The sequence below is a fragment of the Pieris rapae genome, chromosome 18 (assembly GCF_905147795.1).
Source record: "Pieris rapae chromosome 18, ilPieRapa1.1, whole genome shotgun sequence".
Classification (NCBI taxonomy): domain Eukaryota; kingdom Metazoa; phylum Arthropoda; class Insecta; order Lepidoptera; family Pieridae; genus Pieris; species Pieris rapae.
Window position 1 is genome coordinate 4,931,426 of NC_059526.1, and position 23,639 is coordinate 4,955,064.

The 23,639-nt window shown below is 32.9% G+C and overlaps 1 protein-coding gene across 1 annotated transcript in view; it reads left to right on the top strand.

The window, feature by feature from the left end:
• The window catches only part of LOC110994514, a 28,146-nt gene that overhangs the window by 3,806 nt on the left and 701 nt on the right, over nucleotides 1-23,639 (top strand). The window contains exons 3-6 of the mRNA XM_022261185.2: nucleotides 3,830-3,917; nucleotides 11,188-11,273; nucleotides 17,893-18,000; nucleotides 23,131-23,190. Of these exons, the coding sequence (XP_022116877.1) occupies nucleotides 3,830-3,917; nucleotides 11,188-11,273; nucleotides 17,893-18,000; nucleotides 23,131-23,190 (342 nt within the window). The remainder of the gene's footprint in view (nucleotides 1-3,829; nucleotides 3,918-11,187; nucleotides 11,274-17,892; nucleotides 18,001-23,130; nucleotides 23,191-23,639) is intronic.

Genomic DNA, 23,639 nt, shown 5'->3' on the forward strand with positions numbered 1-23,639 from the left:
TACTTATACTAAAATTATAATATGATTATAAAAATACTTAAGGTAATATAAACATTTATTTTCTATTACATTAATTATTCATTATTAATTGACTTGCACGGTCTATTTATATTTACAAATACGCTATGTATCCATTTTATACTGTCAAAGAATTCCAAACGTCTCTTAAAGTCACCTAAGATGGCTCTTTTGATCGAACAAACAAACAAAAAATAATTGCTACTCGTAATCCTTAACCCTATTCTTTAATCAATCAAATCGCAGTTTCCACTTCAAGGATTACAGTTTTAGCTATTAACTTCTACATTCAGAAATGACACTGCTCCATTAGTCATGTCCCAATAAAGCTGAAGAAAGACCAAGAAAGCTGTCTCGACAACATCGATTTCAAAATCTAAAACATAACTAAGCGAAAATGGCCGTAAATTGTATATATAGTTCAGTTTTTACCTTATATTTTACCATCATAAAGTATAATGTCAGCCTAGTGGCTTTGTGCTTCTCACATACCTGAGGTTGTAAGTTCGATCCCAGACTGTGCACCAAAGGTTTTTGTTTCAATGTGCGCATTTAACATTTGCTTGAACGGTGAACGAAAACATTGTGATGGAACCAGCTTGTTTTAGACTTAAAAAGTCGGTGTATGTCAGGCACAGAAGGCTGATCACCTTGCCCTATTAGATTGGCAATTAATCATAAAACATCTGAGGCCTAGACCTAAAAAAGGTTGTGGCGCCACTGATTTATTTAAATTTTTGTCAGTTCACACAAAGATTTTTAGTAGGCACTAATTTACTTGACGTTTTACGAACACAGCCTTTGACAAATTATCGGGTTTCAGTCAGAGTAAAGTGTGAAAGGGTTCTTTTTATATTCAGCACAGTTTTGTGCGTTGAAAGCGCTTTGCGATTCTTATTAGTACTTTGCTTTCGTTTAAAGGATTTTATAAACCCCGATGTCGTATGTTCGAACTTTGGCATATAAATAATCCGTATGGATTATTTAAGTTGTCATTGGTTGAAAAGGTAACAAAAAGAGGAAACCATCATATAATATAAATATAGTCTAACGTCAGTTACAAACAAGGCTCTATTAAGTAAAATTCATGTATTCGAAATCTTTCATTTATTCCATAAAATAAATTAATAAAATAATTTTAGCACTTGACAATTCTAAATTGATCGCCAATAAAGTTACTTGTGACTGAATACATTTTGAGAGACGGAGTTATTCATTGGAAATTGAGTTTGAAACGAATTAATTAATTTGTCTAGCTTAGCGTATTTGCAGGAGAAGGTTCTGTAAATGGAGATAATTTAAATCTTATTTACTCAGGGATTTTTAATTGTATAATATAATAATATTGTTATAAAATAAATATTAAATTGAGCTAGTATGCACTACTAGTAATTGATTCTTTACATTCTTTTTACAAGTGCTCAAAGGAAATTTTCTACGCAATTAACATTTATATCATATTTTATACACCATTAATGCAAATACGTATTTTTATCCATAACTACATTTATTATATGACTGATACTAGCAAACTTACCTCAACAATTAGATAGATGAAAATCATATAGTTTCGATAACGCATTCGAATCAAACAAACATACATGATCAGCACGTCTAAAGGTATATACAGAAACGAGATATAACAGACGAACTATGACTGCCGTATAGCATTATTTACTTTATTGTATTCAATCGCTCGAAGTAAGGCTTAGTTTACGCCAAGAGGTTGAACACGGCCACTTAATATTAATAGCTGCGAATCATTTGATTAATAATACTGATAATAATGATTTTTAAGACATTACACAAATACAATTTGAAAATAATACGCTACGATGACTAAATTAATGAATTTTTAGTATCAAATACGACAAATAAGTACATTTCTTGCAGTTTCAGATGATATTAAGTAATATGTTTTTGCCATTTAATTTATAAACGTTCTCTGTAATCATACAAAAACAATAGAAACCTGACAAGTTTGAAAAGAACAATGTTTATGAATGCGATTATATAAACTTGGCTTGCCTTAGCCAGGACTTACAATAACATCTCTGAATTTAAGCCCTTAAAGTTAGCGGCATATTTTATGTATATAATATCGATCATCAGCTATATTATAGTATAGTTATTAAGGAAACCGAAATCTGAAGCCTAGTTTTCTATTCCCATGTTTTGTGACAAATACAGCTTAAATTAAATCTTAATATATATATTTCTTGTGTGCGTGTGTATGTGACTGAACTCCTCCTAAACGACTGGACCGATTTTGACGAAATTTTTTGTGTGTGTTCAAGGGGATCTGAGAATGGTTTAGATTCACAATTTTGTCCGCTGGACAATGTTTTTTTAATTAATTTTTAATTTATTAGTAGTTGTTGATTTTGGAATGATTTACATTGGATCCGACAGACGGCGCTACCATCGCAGTGTCAAATTTTAAATAATATTCGAATTTTAGTCTGTCCCGACAGTTAGCGCTGCGATCAAATTAAAAAAAAGTTTTGTTATCATTGTATTATTGTAGACCATGGGCTGGATCGTTAGATATTGTCATAACATTTGAATTATAATTTTCATCAAAATGGTCCAGAATGTTTTAGCTTATTAAAAAAAGTTTGAAATTTTCAAATTAAAGACGTGTAGACAGGACAACGTCTGTCAGGTCCGCTAGTAATAAATGTAAAATTTCATATTTGAGTATCAAAGTGTTGTTACACGAGAGACAACTTAATTAGTTAAACTGCTTAGGCCAAAAAAAATTAAATTTTTTATGACATAAGGGGGTAGACTATGGGACGGTCAAAAAGAGCAGTAGTATCAGCCCAAGTGTTTTAAATATTAGATGATAATGTAAGGTACGTATTAAATTAATGTTTCGACGTCTTTCAACAGTCGGTTGTAATGGTATATTGCTTGCTGGGGTTTCGTGGATCTACCAAAATAGGGGGTAACTTTAATTATACGTACGTTTCAATATTACAAATTACAATATATTTGTCAGGCTTACGCAGTTATAGTTACAGACTATTATTTATTATAGTAAATAAATTAAAATAGATTTGAATTTAAAGCTATTGCGCATAATATTCTTCATTTACCTATATATAAATAATAAGTAAATGAAGTATAATATATTATGTAATTATTTAATTTTATTAGTATATATATAATTTAGATGACTGGAAAAACATGTATATATTGATTGTTTTTGCTTAATAACGTATTAGAAAACATAAATGCTGAATAAAGTCGATCAAAAGATATAAAATAGAGATTACAGAGTTGGTTGGTATGGAAGTTGATTTGATATGTCAAGGAGGTCATTAGTACGGCTGAATTGGTGTGGTTCCATCTTTGTGACGTCATCGTTTTGTCCAGTCTGACGTTTTGCAGGCAGTCAAGATTTATTTGCAGCCACACAACACACCTTAATTAAGTCGGGATTAATAGAAGCTCTAGTATGATTTGTCTTCTCTATACAAATAATTTGATAGTTTATTCTTATATGCCTATAAAAATATAAATTTTTATGGGCATATAAAAGAGCGTACAAATTCTTAAAAGGCTGGCAACGCACTCGCGAGCTCTGTTCCATCGAGAGTGTCCATGGGCGGCGGTATCACTTAACATCAGGTGAGCCTCCTGCCCGTTTGCCCCCTGTTCTATACAAAAAAAACTCATTTCTTTTTTTTCTGTATTTTGGCGAAGATGACGATTACACAGGTTTGAGATAGCTGCGCTCAGCATGTGTATTGTAATTGATTTTCGTGTAATAATCTTGATAACTAATTAACCTATTTTGTTACAGAATATATCAATATTAGTGGTACTATTGTACAGTTGGAGGATCGGAGTTAATGCCAAGAAGTATAAGGAACTTGACGATGTTTATTATGGTAAGTTTAGTATCTTAAATAAAATGCCAGTAGCGCTGAAATCCTATAGATCTGGGCTTCAGAATTGTGTTTCTGTTTCGTGACGATAATATAAACGGAATAGTATACCGTTTTATATTATCGTCGTATATAAGTATTAACACATTGAATGCTTTTAACAATGGGTACATAGTAATAGCCGAAAACCAAAACTTTTTATAGCGAATTAAGTAAATATGAATGTTTGACAATATGTTTGCATGTTTTTTATTATTTTGATTAAAAAAATCATTTTTCGGATCCGAGTGGTTGGCATGTAGCACATTGTGTGCCGAATACTCGGATGTGAGAGCTAGGGATAGAAATTAAAAAAAAAAAAGAACGTTCGCACGGATCTGAGTGTGCGGCACCGCTACTAACCCCGCTCCACTCGGATCCGAGAAAAGAGCACTTAATGTGTTATCAAAAACATATATTTTCCAAGACAAGAACGTGTGAACAAGTCTAAAATTATTACAGTTCTTTGCCTCCGGATTATATATATAAAACCACTCAGACATATAAAATGTTATTAACAAGTTAATATAAATAGTCATTCTATATGTATCTAGAGCATTTATTTACATTCAGTGATTATTTCCCTTGGGAATATAAGATGGATGAATCGTACTCGACTGTAAAGATTCGTAAAATCCAAACAATTTATTTGTGTAAATCTAGATCTTACATTTCCCGAATTACCCCAGGGGCGCCGTTTATATGAAGTGGTATTTTAGACATAATATGTTTGGGGAACATATATTTATATTTGATCAATATCACGGGCTAATCGATTGCGAAGTTACTTGGATCTCGATAGCGTTGGGCCTGATTCGTAAGTTGTCTGTCATTTTCACATGTATATTTATAAAACATAAGTGTTTGATTATCCTCGTTTCAAAATTAAAAAAAATTAAAACAAGTGAACTTCTGGAACTTCTGTGATACTGATGCTGATTGAAATAAAGAGCGTCATCAGCGCTACGTCTATAAGGAGAACAACATCTAAATTTCATACAAAAACGAAGGAATCGATATCGACATTGGCCTTTACAGAGTATCCTAACGAAATGAAACTAATTTGTCGTATATTATGTCCTACAGCAACTACAAGGCTGGTTAGTATTTAAAAAACAGCTATTTATAATTTGAGCGAAATATCGTAGCAAAAAAGATTTAGGAATGAATATTTCCTATAAAAACATGTATATGTCGGAGAAATGGTGCTGGCTGGTATCAGCTGCAATTTTCATTATAATGTAATAACATCAAAGTCATATTCGTTCAAACCTTTATATGGTTTATGTGATTTGCCAATGATAATAGATCAACAAATTTTTAGTAGTAACTTAGTAAACGTAACTTACTAACGTAACTTTTAGTAGTCTGTAATAATAATAACTTGAATATTATGAATAATGGCATTACTGTTAGCTGTCATTGTCATTATATTTTTATAACGTAGAAGTCAGATAAAATTCGCACACCAGTTTAGTTTAGGTCCGTGTCGTGGTACCAACGTTTCACATAAGTTCTCCTACGGTTTCCCTTCATTAATTTACTACTATGTAATATAACAAAAACCTTAGCCACAGTAACGCTTGGCCGAGTCTGCTAGTATTTTATATAACGTTTATATGACGTTTGCCAGGTCAGCTAGTAATTTAATAAAATCAAATTTTTTCAATTGCTAGATCTATAAATTAACGACTATTCAACGGTCGATCAAAAGTAATTGATCATAAATTTTAACATTTAAAACTAACCAATCAATAATAAAGTAATCTTGCCACTCGTTTCTATGACTGCCGTTCGATTCTGTAGTCGATTTGGGTTCGGTTGTGAAACAAGTACACGAAATGTCATGAAACTTGTTTATTAAAAATTCGGGATGTCATAAATACAGGAAATGGTTGGTGTGACTCTCAGTTTAATTCAGCGAACCGAGCAGAAGCCTTTGAAAAGTAGACTTTAATTTCGAAATTAAATGCCTTATGCTAACAAACTAATCAAGGACGACAGAATTTCTGACGTCATTATCTTCAATAATTTATCGGCAGGTCCTGTATTTGTTAAAATTCAGGTCGTGCTATTGTTTGCTGTTGTGTCAACAATCTTTCTGGATCGCTCTCCTCTCCTCTCTTCCGTCCTTCCTGTAGACGACCATATCCCTATCGTTCATAGCTCGCTTCCCATTCAGTTTCTATCTTAGCAAATCCTTACGCACATCTTCCTGCACCATAACTTTAGTGCTATCCTCGTTCTTCGCTCATTCTACAACTCTCTCTTTCATAATATAAGTTCTAAGCAAATTCTTATTTCATACAAAACTAACAGCGAATAAATCAGTTAGGAAAAAATTAGTCAAAGTCACATTTGCTTTGTTGTACGCAGTATTCAGCGTTATTACACTCAAACAAAGTTAGATTGCCACAAAACTTTTCAATTCGTTATATTCTCTAACTTTTTAAACGATTTATCCACGATTTTGTGAGTTGTTTTACCGCTTAATTAAAAACATTAGGAAAAGTTAGAATCAAAAAACCTTGGTACGCATTTGTTAAATTCAAATTATTGTACGTATATAAACTGTTATACTTAAAATAAGCTGTTTTACTTGTAAAATATTATTCACCGTGCTAATTCGAAATTTTCAGGAGACATTTTATATATATATATATTTTTTATATATATATTAATATAATACTTTGTGTCGTTTTTTATATTGTTATATTTCAGTGGCATCGATGGCAGGGCCGTTAACAATTCTAAATCAAAAAATTTGCACATTATTTAAACCTCAGAAGATAGATATTTCAGGTTGATTTTGGAGTAAAAAACCATTGAAGTATCAGAAAAAAAATATCACGCGATCGTCGAAGAAATTTTTGTTTTCTAACTGAATTTGCTTACAAAGGTTATACGGGTTCAAAGAAAATTTAAAGAGAATCCTCTTTTTTTCATAAAATGTAACTCGTACACTACTAATAGTAGAAGAGGTAAATTTATAATATCGATTCGAGTTGGTGTCAGTTATGAGTGGATTTGTTTAATTTTTTTATATTTATTTTAGAAGTAATCGGGCAGGAGGCTCGGCTGATATGAAGTGATACCGCCGCCCATGGACACACATAATTCTGATTGTAAAAATTTGCGCATTATTTAAACCTAAGAAGATTCTTAGAGGTAAACATTTTTCATTTAATAATCAGCTCAAAATATAACTAATCATCACTTAGAGGTAAGGGTCCTTACTATCACAATATTTTTTTAAGTCCTTAGAGGTAAAATATATAATGCGGAAATGTTGGAGAGACTAGGGCTGCGTGTGCCAAATATTCATAGTCGGTGTGGTAAGGGGTCGCAATTGCTTGCAGTGCCTCGGGCGTGTACAAATTTATTTGTCTTGCGCACCCTAAATTATTGCTTGAGAAACGGATTTACTTATTAAGTTGATTCGAGGTCCTTGACAACTCCCACCGACGCAGCCTGGGTCTACCGGGTCTTCACTTGCCAGCAGACTGTGAGTTAAGTAAGGAACTTGCGGTTCTGTCGCCCACCATTCGGTGTCATATGCCAACCACTTGAGTCTGTTGTATTTAATTCATATTTCAGATAGAACTGAAGACGAGATTGTGACTTGATATACGTATTAGACAATGGACCTAAAAACTAAAAAATCAGCTCTACGTTAGAATATGTTTGGCCCCGTCGCCCAAATTAACCTAAATAAAAAATATCGTAAACAAAAAATATTGTTGAATCCACACCAATCCATACATTTGGTGTGGATTCTATTTTAAGGAATTTATTTAACGCTTTTGACTCATAGTGTGTATACTGTAATAATTTTAAATTAAACGAGAATTTTAATTATAATAGTTAAGTATTTGAGAGCCATGTATGTAACTTAGAATTAATGTTACGTAAGTAAAATTTTTCGTTTAATTCATAAATAAATTATTACTTATTATCATAATCAGTACCTGTGCAGATATTGTTAGGCGTATTATAATGTATGGAAGGTGATATTCAGGTAATATAACAAACGTGTTTTGATAGGTTAAAAATATATGTAAGACGTAAAACAAAGAAGGATCTAAAATACAAATTCCATTTCTAAATGGTGTCACTTTATTTGGGCCTAAGATATCTGTCCCATAAATTAGGTTTAAGCGGTTGTAAATATTGTACATTCCAAGAGGCATTTTCGGATTTACACAAGGCAATTGAATTGGAAACGGGAATAAGGTAATGCGACAATTTCTTATACAATCAAGAAGATTGCGTATTTTCATAAACCGATTTGCCTAAATTTATTGTATTTCATGTAATTACAATAATTTAAAATTTATGTAAAATATTATATATTTTGAAATAAAAGCGTGGTTCCTCAAGTATTGCTTACAAACTGTTAAACAGTTTTGATAAAAAATGTAGTTAAAACATACATAATATTTGTAATTTTGAAAAGAGACTATAAAATGATGTGGTTGCGAATCAGAAGTTTGACGTTAATAATGTATATATATATACGGAATATATGAATATATTTTTTTATAGAACAGGGGGCAAACGGGCAGGAGGCTCACCTGATGTTGCGTGATACGGCCGCCCATGGACACTCTCAATGCCATAGGGCTCGCGAGTGCGTTGCCGGCCTTTTAAGAACTGGTACGCTCTTTTCTTGAAGGACCCTAAGTCGAATTGGTTACACTAAGTCTTGTTTCTGAGTCTCAGCTCCTGACTTTGAATCTTGGCCTTGGATAGCTTCTAAATCAATTAATAGTTTAATTTTCCCTAAAAGTGAGAACTTAGTGTTAAAAGCTGCTCTAGCAATAAGCATCTATTATAATTAATTTTGCATTTACAGTCAGTACATAGTTATTATCAAAATAATAATAATAATAATATTTATTTTATTTCTCACAAAAACATATACAATAATTGTCATTCTTCTTTGGAGCACTGCTATTGCTTAAGTGAGACTGATGCCTGTTAAAGGTTGTGCACCTGTGTTACAGGTCATCAGGCCTCCACCACTTCGGATCGATAAAATGATAATATGTAAAGAATAGACAATTATATTAATTATAAGGAAACCACATGGTGTATGCGTGTGTGTTTGTGTATGTGTGTGTTTGTGTATGTGTGTGTTTGTGTATGTGTGTCTGTGTAATAGTTAATTTAAATGCTCATTTTATAACAGTAGCAAAAATTCTAGACAGAGCATATTTTATCATGGGAGCTTATTTTAAAGTCAAATTTAAAATGAAATTTTCTTTGAAAGCGTTGTTAAAATGAGTGCTCAGGCATTTTAAACGAACGTTTCTTAGAATGAAGTCAACGGAATATTAATGTACTGACTCACTGGACTAGACACGATGTGGCTGGCATACTTTTTCACAATTCTCATATACATTTAGAGAAACTGTTTGGTATAAATATAATATATTTATTAACTTTTTACTATGTAGTAGGTTGCTGTATGCATTTATAAGATTCAGGTTATAATATAAATAAATTATAATTAAAAAAATTGAAGTACCAAATAAAAATTTGGTACTTAAATTTTACATGTTTTGGTATGTTGTGAAAAGGCTACTTAAAAGGTTGGCTTAGTACAAAAATCATATTATTACGAAACCAATTTCGCGCTGGAAGCTTATGAAAAATTGGTTTATCTTTATCGTTTATACACAAGTTCACACAGAAGACCACACAGTTTATCGCAGAGTAAACACAATTTGACAGAAATATAATTAATTTAAACTTAAATTAAACTGATTTAGTTTCCTTATGAATATTACAATATATATTATATATACAATATTACATTACATTCGGTATCGTGCTAAAGCGATGGACTGAAAACATCATAAATGTTTCAGATCCAAATGGAAACTTCAGAAGGAGGCAAATGAGATTCATACCACGGAACACAGAATTAGTGGCAATAATAAAAACTAACGTAGTCTAAGTGTATAATAACAAAACCTACACGCTTTGGTTTCCGATTGTTTATAGTATGGAATTAAAGTCGCTTTATTATTATATAACATTTGAATGTTTACATAACTCTCTCTTATATTATAATTCCCATTTCCGGATTCACGCACGTGCACATCTTCATATGGCATTCAGAATTTCATTATGACCCTTGAGGAATGTCCTTTGCGCGCATCATTTCACAAGCTACGGCTTTATTCTCCTTGTCTGTTATGATAAACATTCTTAATTTATGATCACTATTTGTAATTGCAATGGGTCGTTGTTAACTATTACTCTCTTAGTACAAGTTAAGCTTAGGCAAATCACATTACTCAAATTTGTAAAAATCATAATCTTGGATTCCTAATGCAGGCCAGAACTACTTCACAAGTATTCCCACCATTCGAATCAGTGAAGTAACTTGGAACATAATTGTGAAATCTGGGTTCCCCATGAAAGAAAGTGTAGGATGATGCTGGAGCGGGCACAGCTTAGGTATTCAACGCTATTCTGAGAACTACAACAAACTCAGAGTGTAGTGTAGAAATTTCGATTATAACAAGTATTGCGACTCTCTGCAGGTACTGAGGTGAAGCTCTGATTTTTTTGATATTCGCAACCTTGCTTGCCTCTTATTGGCTCACTCACTCCGCCAGCACAGTGATTGGATGATTACGCTTAAGAGATGGGTGAAGTGACTTCGATTCTAAAGCTATTCGACAGGCAGACATACATTTATTACTAACGATACACACAAAATAAGAATAATTATTATCAAATGGCAGTCTAGCAATATTTAAATTAAGATTAAAAGACCATCTATTGAGTGATCCCAAACTACGGAAATGAAAGTTCATCCAAGTTCTACCAAGTTTTTTTTTTCTTTTGTTTTTCAAATTGTAACGTTAGCATATAAGTGTTCTCATTTAAGTGGCTAATGTCTATTATGAGAATAAATGTCTTTAAACCTAAAAAATAGCAAAAGAAATAAGGTACATTTTAAGTATGTAATGTGAGTGTGGTGGTGGTAACTAGCCCTGGCTCAGCATTATGCTGTGGAGCAGACGTGGTCTACTGCGCTGGTAATTCTTCTACAACAGTAACTTATCGCCTCAGACGCAAAAAGAGAAAAATAATGTGATAAAAATAGTAGATTTAAGTAGAAGATTTTTCAGCAAATCTTTTGTATAAAGGAAAGCTCTCGAACAAAAACATGGTATTTCCTTAATCTTCCTTAGCTTAAAAATTATTTTTGTTTCAGGTGTACAGATAGCATACTTCGCGATAATAGGAACGCAAATGTTCATGATTGTCCTTAGTATATTTCTTTTCTATGGGATTTATAAAGTAAGTCAATTATTTATTATGCATATTTTGAATTATTAATACAGTTATATTAAATAAGATGAGAGAGAGACGAGACTATGAGGGTACCGCGGCACAGTTAACATTAGCTCTGTATATTTATTTAAAATTAAAATAGAATCGGTGCGTAAAAAAGGTTAAAAAAACGGGAACTATGATATTTTAAACAACATTTTTACACAGCAAATGTGAATAATTATTACAGTGCATTAAATAGTGTTTAGTTAGCCGTGATCAAACAATTTGCTATCCGCCATACCGCGTTGGATATTTCTCGTTCGGTTATGGTTAAAAATTACAAATGCTGCAAAAAACTGACGAAGTGTAGTGAAGTGACTTTTAAGAGTGTCTTGTGCAAATCAAGTACTTTAATCTAAAATCCTAAGCACTGTTTTAAATAAATCACAATATCATATGTGTTATATACGATTTATTTGCGAGCTAAGTAATTAGTCGATTGGCACTTGCGACGAGTCGTTGGGAACATCGAACACATTGAGGCTTCCGGATCGAATCCTGCCGCTTTCATACCTACGAAACGGCGTTTACTTTTATTTTATTTTATTTTTTTATTTTTACCACTAAACAACAATGGAAGACCAATTTCAATTGTTGTTTGAGAAAATGAGAATTGAAATGAAGGAACAAAATACAAAATTGGAAGAATCGTTAACTAACAAAATAATAAATAGAATTGATGAGAAATTAAAACCTATCTTAGCAGAAAATGAAAACCTAAAATTAAAAGTCGCAACCTTAGAAAACGAAGTCGAATATTTAAGAAGAGAAAAAAAGGAAAACAATTTAGTCATTTTTAACTTGAAAGAAGAGGAATGTAGTAGTACCGAGTTATTGCAGAATGTCCAAAGGCAATGTCTGGCGGATTTAAATATAACACTCGAAAAAACAGAGGTAAATAAAATATACCGTATCGGAAAACCGACAAAACAGGAAGGAAAACCAAGGCCCATTTTAATATCCTTCGTTAATAGTTGGAAGAAACAGGAAATCTTAAAAAATAAGAGAAAGTTCAAGCAATTGTTTATTTCTGAAGACTTTTCCAAAGAAGTGTTAGAAAAAAGAAAATTATTGAAATTAAAATTAATAGAAGAACTAAAGAATGGCAAGATTGCATATTTAAAATACGACCAACTTATAGTCAAGGAAAATGTTTCTAACACAGACAAAAGGAAGAGAGAACTATCAGCTTCTCCACAAACTGAACATATGGCTCAACCAAAAAAACAACAGGCACTTCTTTCGTCTAAAACTAACCGAACAAATGCTTTTGACATGATGAGGGCCAGATCGAACTCTCTTTCTAAACCTACTTCCTCTGATAAAAGATCATAGCAACCATGTGTTGGTACCCAGAAAACAAATAAAATAATAAGAACAATCTCCCCCAATACGGCTGGTCCCCGTGGGGGCAGTAGACCACCACCCTCCACCCAAAAAATAGAAAAACACTCTCGCCTTATTCAAGGCACACGAATTTGTACAATGAATGTAAGGTCGCTCGTAGGCAACGGCCGTCAAGAGGAATTAGAACATGCTCTGCAAACCATAAAGTGGGATATTCTTGGTCTCTCTGATATAAGAAAAGAGGGAACACACATTATTGAATACGAAGACTACATCTTTTTATACACCGGAAAGAAAAGTGGAAGAAATGGTGTAGGATTTATGGTTAAAAAGGAGTTGAAATCAAATATTGTAGATTTCGAGGTTCTATCAGACAGAGTAGCAAAACTTGAAATGTCCTTTAATAATTATAAGATTAACATAATTCAAGTCTATGCCCCCACAGCGAAGTCAAGCCAAGAAGACATAGATATTTTTTATGATAGCTTAAATAATGCACTAGTAAATTCTCTGCCATACACAATTGTGCTTGGAGATTTTAACGCACAAATAGGCCGAGCCACTCCAGATGAAAAGTTGGTTATGGGTTTATGGGGACACGGTAAGAGAAGCGAGCGAGGCAAACGACTTATTGACTTTTGTTTAGAAAAACAACTGTTTATTGTGAACTCTTATTTCAAGAAAAACACCAAAAATAAATGGACATGGTTATCACCAGATACTCGAACCGCAAATGAAATAGACTTTTTTATTATTAAAAGACCCTATCATCATACCGTCGAAAATATAGATATAATTAATACCACCCACCCAACAGACCACCGTATGGTTCGCGCAACAGTGAAAATTTCAGCAAAAATTAAAAGTAGAAAACACTTTAAAGGCAGACAATCAGGACTGAACCCACTAGAACAAGAAACACTTAAGAATATTTTTTCGGTTCAACACATTGAAAAATCTAAGAATATACAAGAACAATATAATAATATTATACATCGAATTAAAACCAGTGTCGAAAAGTTACCAACAATACCAGGGATAAAGAGAAATAACTATATTATAACTGAAAAAATAAGAGATATGATAAGTGAAAGATCTGAACTAAAAAATAAACCTACCAAATCAGAAAGTGAAAAGAAGCGTCTTAAGCATCTGTATGGAAAAATTAGAAAAAATATAAAAAGAAATAAAGAATATTATCAACTCAAAATATTAGAAGAAGAAATAGATAAAAATCTATCAGTTAAACGAGGAAACAAACGCATAAATAATACGAAACAATGGGTACAAACACTAAAAAGTCGTACAAACGCAACAATAACAAACAGAGATAATATACTAAATATAGCCACTAATTTCTACAAAGAACTGTACAGTTTGCAAAATCAACCACTAGATATTAGCAATAATGGTATATTAGAAAGTTATAAAAATGAAGAAACCCCTTTGCTACTGGAAAGTGAAATCAGGCATGCCATTATGAAACTTAAATCTGCAAAAAGCCCTGGAGATGATTACATAACTAATGATATACTTAAAGCAATAGTAGAACCTCTAACATCACCTCTCACGGAACTACTCAATGAAATTTTAAAACAAGAAAAAATACCTAAACAGTGGGAAACATCTGTAATAACATTACTATATAAAAAGGGAGACCCAATGAACATCAATAACTACCGACCTATAAGTTTATTGCAATCCACTTACAAACTTTTTACAAATATCATCCTTACCAGAATGAAGATGGAGCTAGAGTTCCAACAACCAAGAGAGCAAGCTGGTTTTAGAAGTAAATACTCAACTCTAGATCATATATTCACACTTAGACAAGTCATTGAAAAATACATGGAGTACAAAAAGACAGTATATATAGCCTATGTGGACTACTCCAAAGCCTTTGACACAATCTTACATAACAAACTCTGGTTAGCTTTACGAGAACAAGGAATACAAAATAAATATGTTAACTTATTAGAAAAGATATACCAAAGAAGTAAAGCCACAGTGAAGTTGGAGAAGAAAGGTAACATGTTTCCACTGAAAAGGGGTGTTCGGCAGGGCGATCCCGTGTCGCCAAACTTATTCATCGCACTTCTGGAATTTATCTTCAGAAAGCTGGATTGGTCAGGGTTAGGAGTAAATATCAATGGCGAAAATTTAAGCCATCTTCGATTCGCAGATGATATTGTTCTAATAACTGAAAGGCATGAAGACTTACAATGCATGCTGCGTACCCTAGAAGACATAAGTAAAGAGTGTGGGCTGGAAATGAACCCTGAAAAAACATGTATAATGACAAATGGCATAAAATATAGTATAACCGTCAACAATAGAAATATAGAATACGTCGACCAGTATGTCTACCTTGGCCAAAATATTTCGTTTAAAAGCCATTATATAGAGGAGGTAGAGAGAAGAATTAAAAAAGCCTGGATTTCATATTGGTCACACAAGCATATTTTTAAGTCACAAATGAGTCTATCACTGAAGAAAAAAGTGATGGACTCAGTTGTGACACCTACACTGTTGTACGGCTGCCAATCATGGCCTATCACAGTTGAATTAATAAAGAAAATTCAAATATTTCAACGATCAGCCGAAAGAAGTATGTTAGGCTTAAGTCTCAGAAACAGGGTAAAGAGTACAGCGATACGACAAAGAACAAAAATAATAGACGCGGCAAAAATGGTGTGCCGCCTGAAATGGCGTTGGGCAGGGCACACAGCAAGAACAAGTGACAACAGATGGAGCGAGAGAGTGCTGCACTGGTACCCGCGCGGCACGAGCCGGCCGCAGGGGCGCCCACGCCGACGCTGGGCAGATGACATCATCGCAGTCGCCGGGGTTACCTGGCCGCGCCTGGCCCGCGACAGACGCGAGTGGAACCGGAAGGAGGAGGCCTATGTCCAACGGTGGACAAACCAAAACTTAAGTGAATGACGTTTTATTGTCCCCTAATTTTAAAGTTTTTTGGAAATAAAGGCTATTACTATTACTATTACTATTAAATAAGATCAAAGCGTATCTTGATCCTAACTACCTCATCTGTATTAATTTTACCCTGATAATTGCATTAGTAAAAGTCGAGCGATTTTTTTAATGAAATCAGATTTCCTTAGAAGAACAAACCAAACAAACAAAACCAATAAAATCATTTGGGCAGCTATTCATTAATCACCAACATCTTATAGTTTCGGCTGTATTATAATGTTATGCTAAAGCAACCTTCGTTCACAGTTATCATTCCTTACAAAATATATTTAATAAATCACGTGTTGATATAAACTCAATAGGTAATTGTTTCGTAAATGAAAAAGTTGAAAATTGCCGGCATGTGTAAATATTGCTTATGAGTCATGTCTATGAGAACTTAAATCAGAAGGTACGTGTTTTAATTTAAATGATATTTTGCAGTAATTATAAATTGCCTGACAATGTTTCATAAAATCTTCTACTGGTTGGGTAATCTCGCAATTTTGATTAAATTGGCGACACTGAGACGACACGGTCACTCAATGACGTCATTCGTTCCTATGTGGCATCTTTTAGAAATGACCGTTAAGAAAAAATTACATCAGACTTCTGTATTTGTTTCATGATCATATGACAATGGAATAGGCAACTAGATTAATGGTCAAAGCACACATATCAAGTGTGAAGTATCTGGCCTTACGTCACACCGTGCTACCGATCGTCATCCTAAGTAGTGTTGCCCAAATGCAAGACCAAGACGAGACTTAGACCAGTCTTGGTATTGGTCTTGCGTCAATACACCTGGTCTTGGTCTTGGTATTGGTATTGCGCTCTCAGTCTTGGTCTTGGTCTTGATCTTGCAGCAAGAGTCTCGCAAGTCTCGCAAGACTTGTAAATACCTATTAGCCTATTGCTATTTGTTCGTCACTCATGTCAAATTGTAAACATTCACTCCGAAAGCAATAAGAATTTAGAGTACCTAGCTAGGTAAATGGGCGAGAATAATAAATAAGATAGACTCGAAGCGAAACTCAATTAGAAATGACTGAAATTGAAATAAAAACTCATATTTATAAGCACACAAGCCGAAGACCGACAAAGAAAAATGCGGCATTCTTTGATAGATAGAATAAATCTTTGAAAGATTAAAAAACAGAAGTATCAGAATCAAAATCAAATAGGTTTTGTGCCTACGCAAAAATAAAGTGTAGATAATTATGCAAATAATATTGTTTATTATGTTCCTTTTTTATTGGAACTATACGTTGCCTGCTGTTTTTATGGAGGTTACTAGCTACTAGAGTAGATACGATAGAAGTTGATAAACCGACACTGCAAATCTCGATTTTTGGAAATGTGTGATTTTAAAACCAAATGCGTAAAGCAATATGACGTCGCTCATATTTGGAGTTTTTCCACGTTTCAAATTTGTTTAAATCACCCACTATCGAGACAGCGTGTCAAATGCTGTGATACACTTGTTGCAAACCGCGGCGTCTTTGTTCGTAAATTATCAAATATGTAGGTATATAATACACCGACCGACCAACAGTTTATTCGCAGAACGTCACATTTTCCCAATCAACCTTGAACCTTATTTCTCTAGTGATAAAGTTGAAAATTTGATAACGCCCAAATCTCAGTTTGTCCTAACTGCAAGACGCAAGAGTATTGCAGGCTTAAGTATTGTCTTGCTCAAGTCTTGCAGGCTTCAGTCTTGGTATTGGTCTTGCTACGATAAGGTGGTCTTGGTATTGGTATTGGTCTTGCAAAAATGCAAGAACAAGACCAAGACTGCAAGACCAAGACCGATTTTGGGCAACACTAATCCTAAGGCATGCACGTAAGCAAAGCGTATCAGCAGCTGTTGTATCAACCCTGTGTGACCTGTTACCTTAAGTCTACGCCGTTGACTTATCGAATCTTAGGCAAGCTGGTTTCATCACCATGTTGTCCTTTAACATGCGAGCGAACATTAAACGCACACATTGACAAAAAGTCCATTAGTGCACTGCCGGCGATCGAACCCTTGACCACGGTAGACCAAGGTATGAGAGTCGCCCACTGTAGTAAATGTAAAATTAGAATCATTTAACTTAATATATATTCCTTTTTTTTTTTTGACTTTCATAAGTGTACATTATGTTACCTATATGAATAAATGATTTTTGTTATTTTGTAGGCAACACTGATCTCGCAATGCGATAAAACGCAATAATATGTTAAGAATTAATTGATATAAATGTAATTTTTTTTTCAGGAAAACGTCGCTTTCTTGGTGCCGTGGGTTGTTGGTTGTATGACTTTCATGGCTTTGGAGGCAATGGCTATGGTTTATTCAAATATTTTAAGGGATCACGTTAACAAGGTATCTTTCATATTTATTATCTTTACTTTAGGTGTGCATGTGTGCAGCCACCTATTTAAGCAGTGTGTTTGAAATTAAACATATTCAATAAATAATATAATATTTATTGCGCGCGGGAAGAACGACCGGCGCAAACAATTGAACGCCTACTGTCGCTATACAGAAACTTGTGGTTTACATAAACCCTTACATACTAAAATTATAAAGAGGTTAATAAGTTACAGTTGAAAATCCGGGGATCGTTGCAGAAAAACTTTTTAAGTTAATAATTAATAATAATTCACGAATTTGTTTTCATTGTATAGAAAAGTATACTTTTTCTAGTGCCCACTGTAACTACATACTCTTAAACAACGTGACCCTGAGACTCGAATGTATTTACGGTACTCGTTCGGTGATAGAAAAAATTATAGTACCGGCAACTCTTAGGCCAAAATTGACGGGCTGTTATAAAAATATCCGAACAGCACAAAAAACCCAACAACTAGAGTTTACTATGTATATTATATTTAATACGAAAATACAAGAACAAGTATCCCGTTTGATGTATTGAGATAAAGTGACTGTATACCACGATAAAAATTGTCTTAAGCAGTTAACACATTTATTAGAATATGAAATTTGCATACTACTATGATATGGCTGATTGATATGGATGTCCCGCTTGCCGGCTAATAAAGGATATATTTATTTTATATTTTAGACAGTCGTAGAAAGGGTTTTTAGTTTTTTAACCAAAACTTAACTTCTTCAGGATATATATCGATGTTGCGATTACCTTGACCTGCTTAGTGGGGCGAACAAATTGATCATAACCTAGGAGCATCAACTGGTGACACATGTGACCTACCCAATTAATATTTAAACAAAATTACGTTCAGAAAGTCATTATACGTAAAAGTTCCAGACATAATAATTTAATTATACTAATTTTCTCCTTCGAATTGTTTGAATTTCATAAGTAAAGACGGAATATCGTTGCCGCTAAATGTAGAGAATAATTAACAACGTAATGTAAAAGCCACAGGCTCAAAAATGGAATCCTAGCGAAACGATAATTCTTTAAAATGTGAAAATGATTATATAGAAATTATGAGGTATCTCATATTGTTTGTTTAGATATGATTTGTTTATTAACAAATATATTATAATATAATAAGGTACAAGACTTGGCTTCGCTGGCAGTAAGTCGTTTAATTTATTATTCATTTAAAAATATTTACCTTTTATAAGCATCCTCATCCCTAAGGTCATACGTTCGAATCCCGGCTGTGCAGGAATACGTAACGAAATAGCATGACTTTCGACTTGACTATCACGAACCAGAAAAAATCTAAGGCCATATATATTAGATACCAAGAGTTGTATCGCCAATTACCTATTAATTACATACTAAAATTACTTTAATGTCTTTTTCTGTCATATTGTTGAGGATGTAAAATTATAAGAGAGTATTTTTGTACTAACTGACCCATGCCCGCTTCATTAGCTACTTTTGTGACTTAAATATACAGATATAGACTGACTTTTTGTAGTATTTCTATATATTTTATCTAGTACGCAATTAAATATCATCTTTAAAGCAACATTCATAAGAAACGTTTTCGTTTGACCGTTTTACTCCGACTTAGTTTTTTTCGGCCACCTCATTCGACAAACTATGTTCAAAATCGGATCATTAAAGAAGTGTCAATGTTTTTTTTTTATAGAACAGGGGGCAAACGGGTAGGAGGCTCACCTGATGTTAAATGACACCGCCGCCCATGGACATTCTCAATGCCAGAGGGCTCGCGTGTGCGTTGCCTTTAAGAATTGTTATACATATACACATTACTGGTGGCGTGTCAGCTAATACTAATAGCGGGTAAGTTCAAGACCTTCTGACGTAGGTTTATGGCTCTCCTATCATAAACAAAGCTGTGAAGAGTTTTGTTTGATATACATCATAGTGAGCTAGAGCTTGTAGACAAGATACTGAATTTAATTAACAATAGGATTAGTCTATTATGAAAGGTAATTCAATTAAAATTTAAAGTGTTTGCGCTAATTTTAGGAACTTCTGGTTCCAAGTGTAAATTTCCGTTTTGTCCATTTATTAAGATACTAAATATGTGTGTTGTCGTAGGTAGGTAGGTAACGAATAAAGTCAAATGGTTTAACTTTTTATTTCAAAAATATATGTGAAGCCGGGAGTGGCCAATAGTAGTCTATAGTATAGGGTAGTATAGGTCACCCATTACCAAACTAACATGGGTAAAATCAGAGTTTAGAGCTTATAACTAAAATCTTCTGAAGCACCCAAAGTTTACATGGAACTTAAACTATTCGAAATGAATTTGCTTACACAGCCTTGGCAGAATTGTTTTCGTTACACGTGCGACCTTGTAAATACAATGTCATTCCCAGGGACGTACTTACTACTTATTATTAATCGAGTTTCTCTAAAGAATGAGCGCGATTTATTTTTACCTTTAATGTTTCAACATATCACACAGAAAAATAGTGAAATTTGCATAAAAAAGTACATGTTTTTTTTTTTCAAAATCATACTTTGGGATCGGATAATGGCAAAAAAGGACGTTTATTAGTTGCTACTGTACCCAGGCTATATGCGACTAGAAAACGTTTAATAGGTTATCAGATAAGTATGGTGCGAAGATCCATAATCCATTATATTTTTTAAAAGATTCTCAACATTCTTTCTTATCATGCATCTACAAACTATATGTTGTGCGGAGCGCTGGGGTACATATTACTAGCAAATTAGGAAAAAAATCATATTCATTTGGAAAAATAGGTACCCGCAATGACTTCCCTATCCAAGTTAAAATGCTTTTAAACACTCAGTCAAACGTGTTTCGCTATCGGCAAATTACTTATGTCGACTTTAAAACTTTATTCAACTTAAGAACAATACATAGAAAATGAATGGAAGATTTTCTTTTAAATTTTCATCTGTCCCGGATGTACGACCGCCGAATTGCACTGCCGCAAATATGTAAAAATAACTTGATTTAGGAGGCCGTTAAATTACATTTTGATTCGATCGACAGACCGTGGACTTTTCAGATTTTTCTTTTTGAGGTTTGAGACTGCAAAACATCTCCCTTCTCGAAATAAAAGCTGATGAATGAATTGAATGCTGGATTTAACCAGCTAATATGATATATAATATTATTTCAGTAAAACAAAACTATAATTATAGTACAGAATAATATAATTTAAAATGTCTCATAATTCAAGACTAATACTAAGTTGCATACATTTTATTCATTTTTTCACAAACTTCATATGTTAATTATATTTCCAATTTTGGTGTGTCTTATTTTTTTAATATTTCTTATATTCAATATACGTTCTATACCCCGCTGACATGCAATAATTTTATCTTTTGTTTTATATGTAAAAACTTTACCCACTATAGTAACCCTCTGGCGTCATTAAATCGTTTCATGACATATGACATTAAAGTTCCGATTGTATATGTGTATGTGTTCCATAATTATATCCAAATAATATTTTCATAAAAATCAAAAGCGTCTTATAATTAATATTATGTTCTTTAATTTTTTAAAGAATTACTTTTACTGGTAAAATGTTATAGACATCAATCCCGCCACACAAAAACAATTTATACAAGTTAATGTATTAAACCAAAAACCGTTGTTATAATGTAAAATGCTCCAGAGACGAGGACTTATACGGCATTTTCTTTGTTCTTGAGAGAATATAAAAGTATTTATTTCAATTTACTGAAATTCGTTGATAGGTTTGATGGAAGAAAAATGCTCTTAGGATATCCAATTACCAGTAAGAGACGTTCTTCGGCACTTGTAATGTACTTATTTGAGTGACTTGTGTTCGATTTCGCTAAAAACAATGGGGTTAGGCAAATCATTAATGTACCTTAAAACAGACGCAATCCCCTTTTTCCCCGGCCATATACGCGTGGGTGAGACTACTACTACTATAATACTAATTCGTATCTTACTTCAAACTGCGTTTGCACTGTGATGAAAATATTCTTTAGTTATAACAGAGCAATTAGACTAATTAAAAAAAGAATAAAAATAAAGTATACATTAAAATAGCAAGAGCTTTAACAAAAACCGTATACATTAGTACAACATTTTCATTAGTATAATTTATAATTGAAACATTTCAATATTTATTCTCTTAGTAAACATTTAATTATTTTGAGTCAAAGCATCCTACCATAATATATGAGTTATTATTTGCCATGTTCGCAATTTAATATGTTTAAATTGGTTTATGGTAAATTCGTATCAAGAGTCATAATTTATGTAATCATCTCATATCTATTCGCATCTCCTATTAAAGTCGCGTAACCCTAAGTATAATATAGTGAAAAGTGTATTTCTAAGACAAGTACCTTTTTTAATAAAAATATGACCCAATTCAAAATGCACTAATTGGTTTTGTGAATGACATGTATTACGTGATAATTAGTTTATCAGACAATTTTTGAAAGACGGCGACATGTCATAATATTAAAATGTTCCGCGTTTTCTTTAGAGGTGGCTTCGAATCCAAAGCAGTGTTGGTCCAGTGGGTTCACCGTTTAATTAGTGGGTCTCATTTTAGAGGTTGTAGGTTTGAACCCCGTCTCGTGGACGTACGATCTCATGGATGATTATCGCGTTTTGACAGAAACGATTTATTTATAACTAAATTTAAAATATTGTATTTAAAGTTTTATATTGGTGTAGTAAATATTTATTTATTTAGTATATATTAAATCGTAATTTATGGATTTTTTATACAAGAAGCAGGAGGCACACTCATAGTGCCTCCTGCTTCGCGATGTAGCTGGTACAACATAGTAATGGTACGCGCATAAAACTACCTCACACAAAACTGAACATTACTCGATCTTAACTGAAATCTTAGAAGAGCGTCTTCGAAAAGAGTTGCGACAAAGGGTTTTTTTTAAGAATCATAAGAAGTTCAAGTAATTAACAATTATTTACCCTTAGAAAGCGTTTGCCCCTATCTATCAAAATATGTATATATAAAACACCAAGCACACTTTGCTTTTCACAATAATAACATAAAATATATTTTGTTTTGATTATTTTATCATTTAATTTAAAAAAAAATTTGTTTCAGCAATTCGACGCGATGTGTAAAGCAGAAATATCTTTTTTAATTCCGAGAATATTGTTAAATGTAAGTATTTAAAACAAAATAATATTAAAATGTGGGCAAATTGATATTCCAAGTACATTATTGTACAAATTGTACGGGTTGAATAATTTAATTTGATTTAACTGTTCTCATACAGGTTGTAAATTTAGATTTATATGCTTATTATAAACAAACACATTGAAGTTCACACATCAAAAACTGTTTCACATTGAAAGAGGTCTAAGTTTTACCCAATTTGTCTACAATTTTATAGACAAAATTTTCTTGTCTTGGAATAAGTTGGGAAACATTAGGAATGTTTTAATATACAAATGAGGGATCAGGTTCCTATCGTCATTATATTTTCCTATACCTCCAAGTTCGGTATTTGTTAGGAATTTAACGTACTGTAAGCGATTCCTATGCCATCTGGGGGATTAGATACTCCGATTATGGACCTAATTTTATTTAAATAATTTGAATCTTCTTAA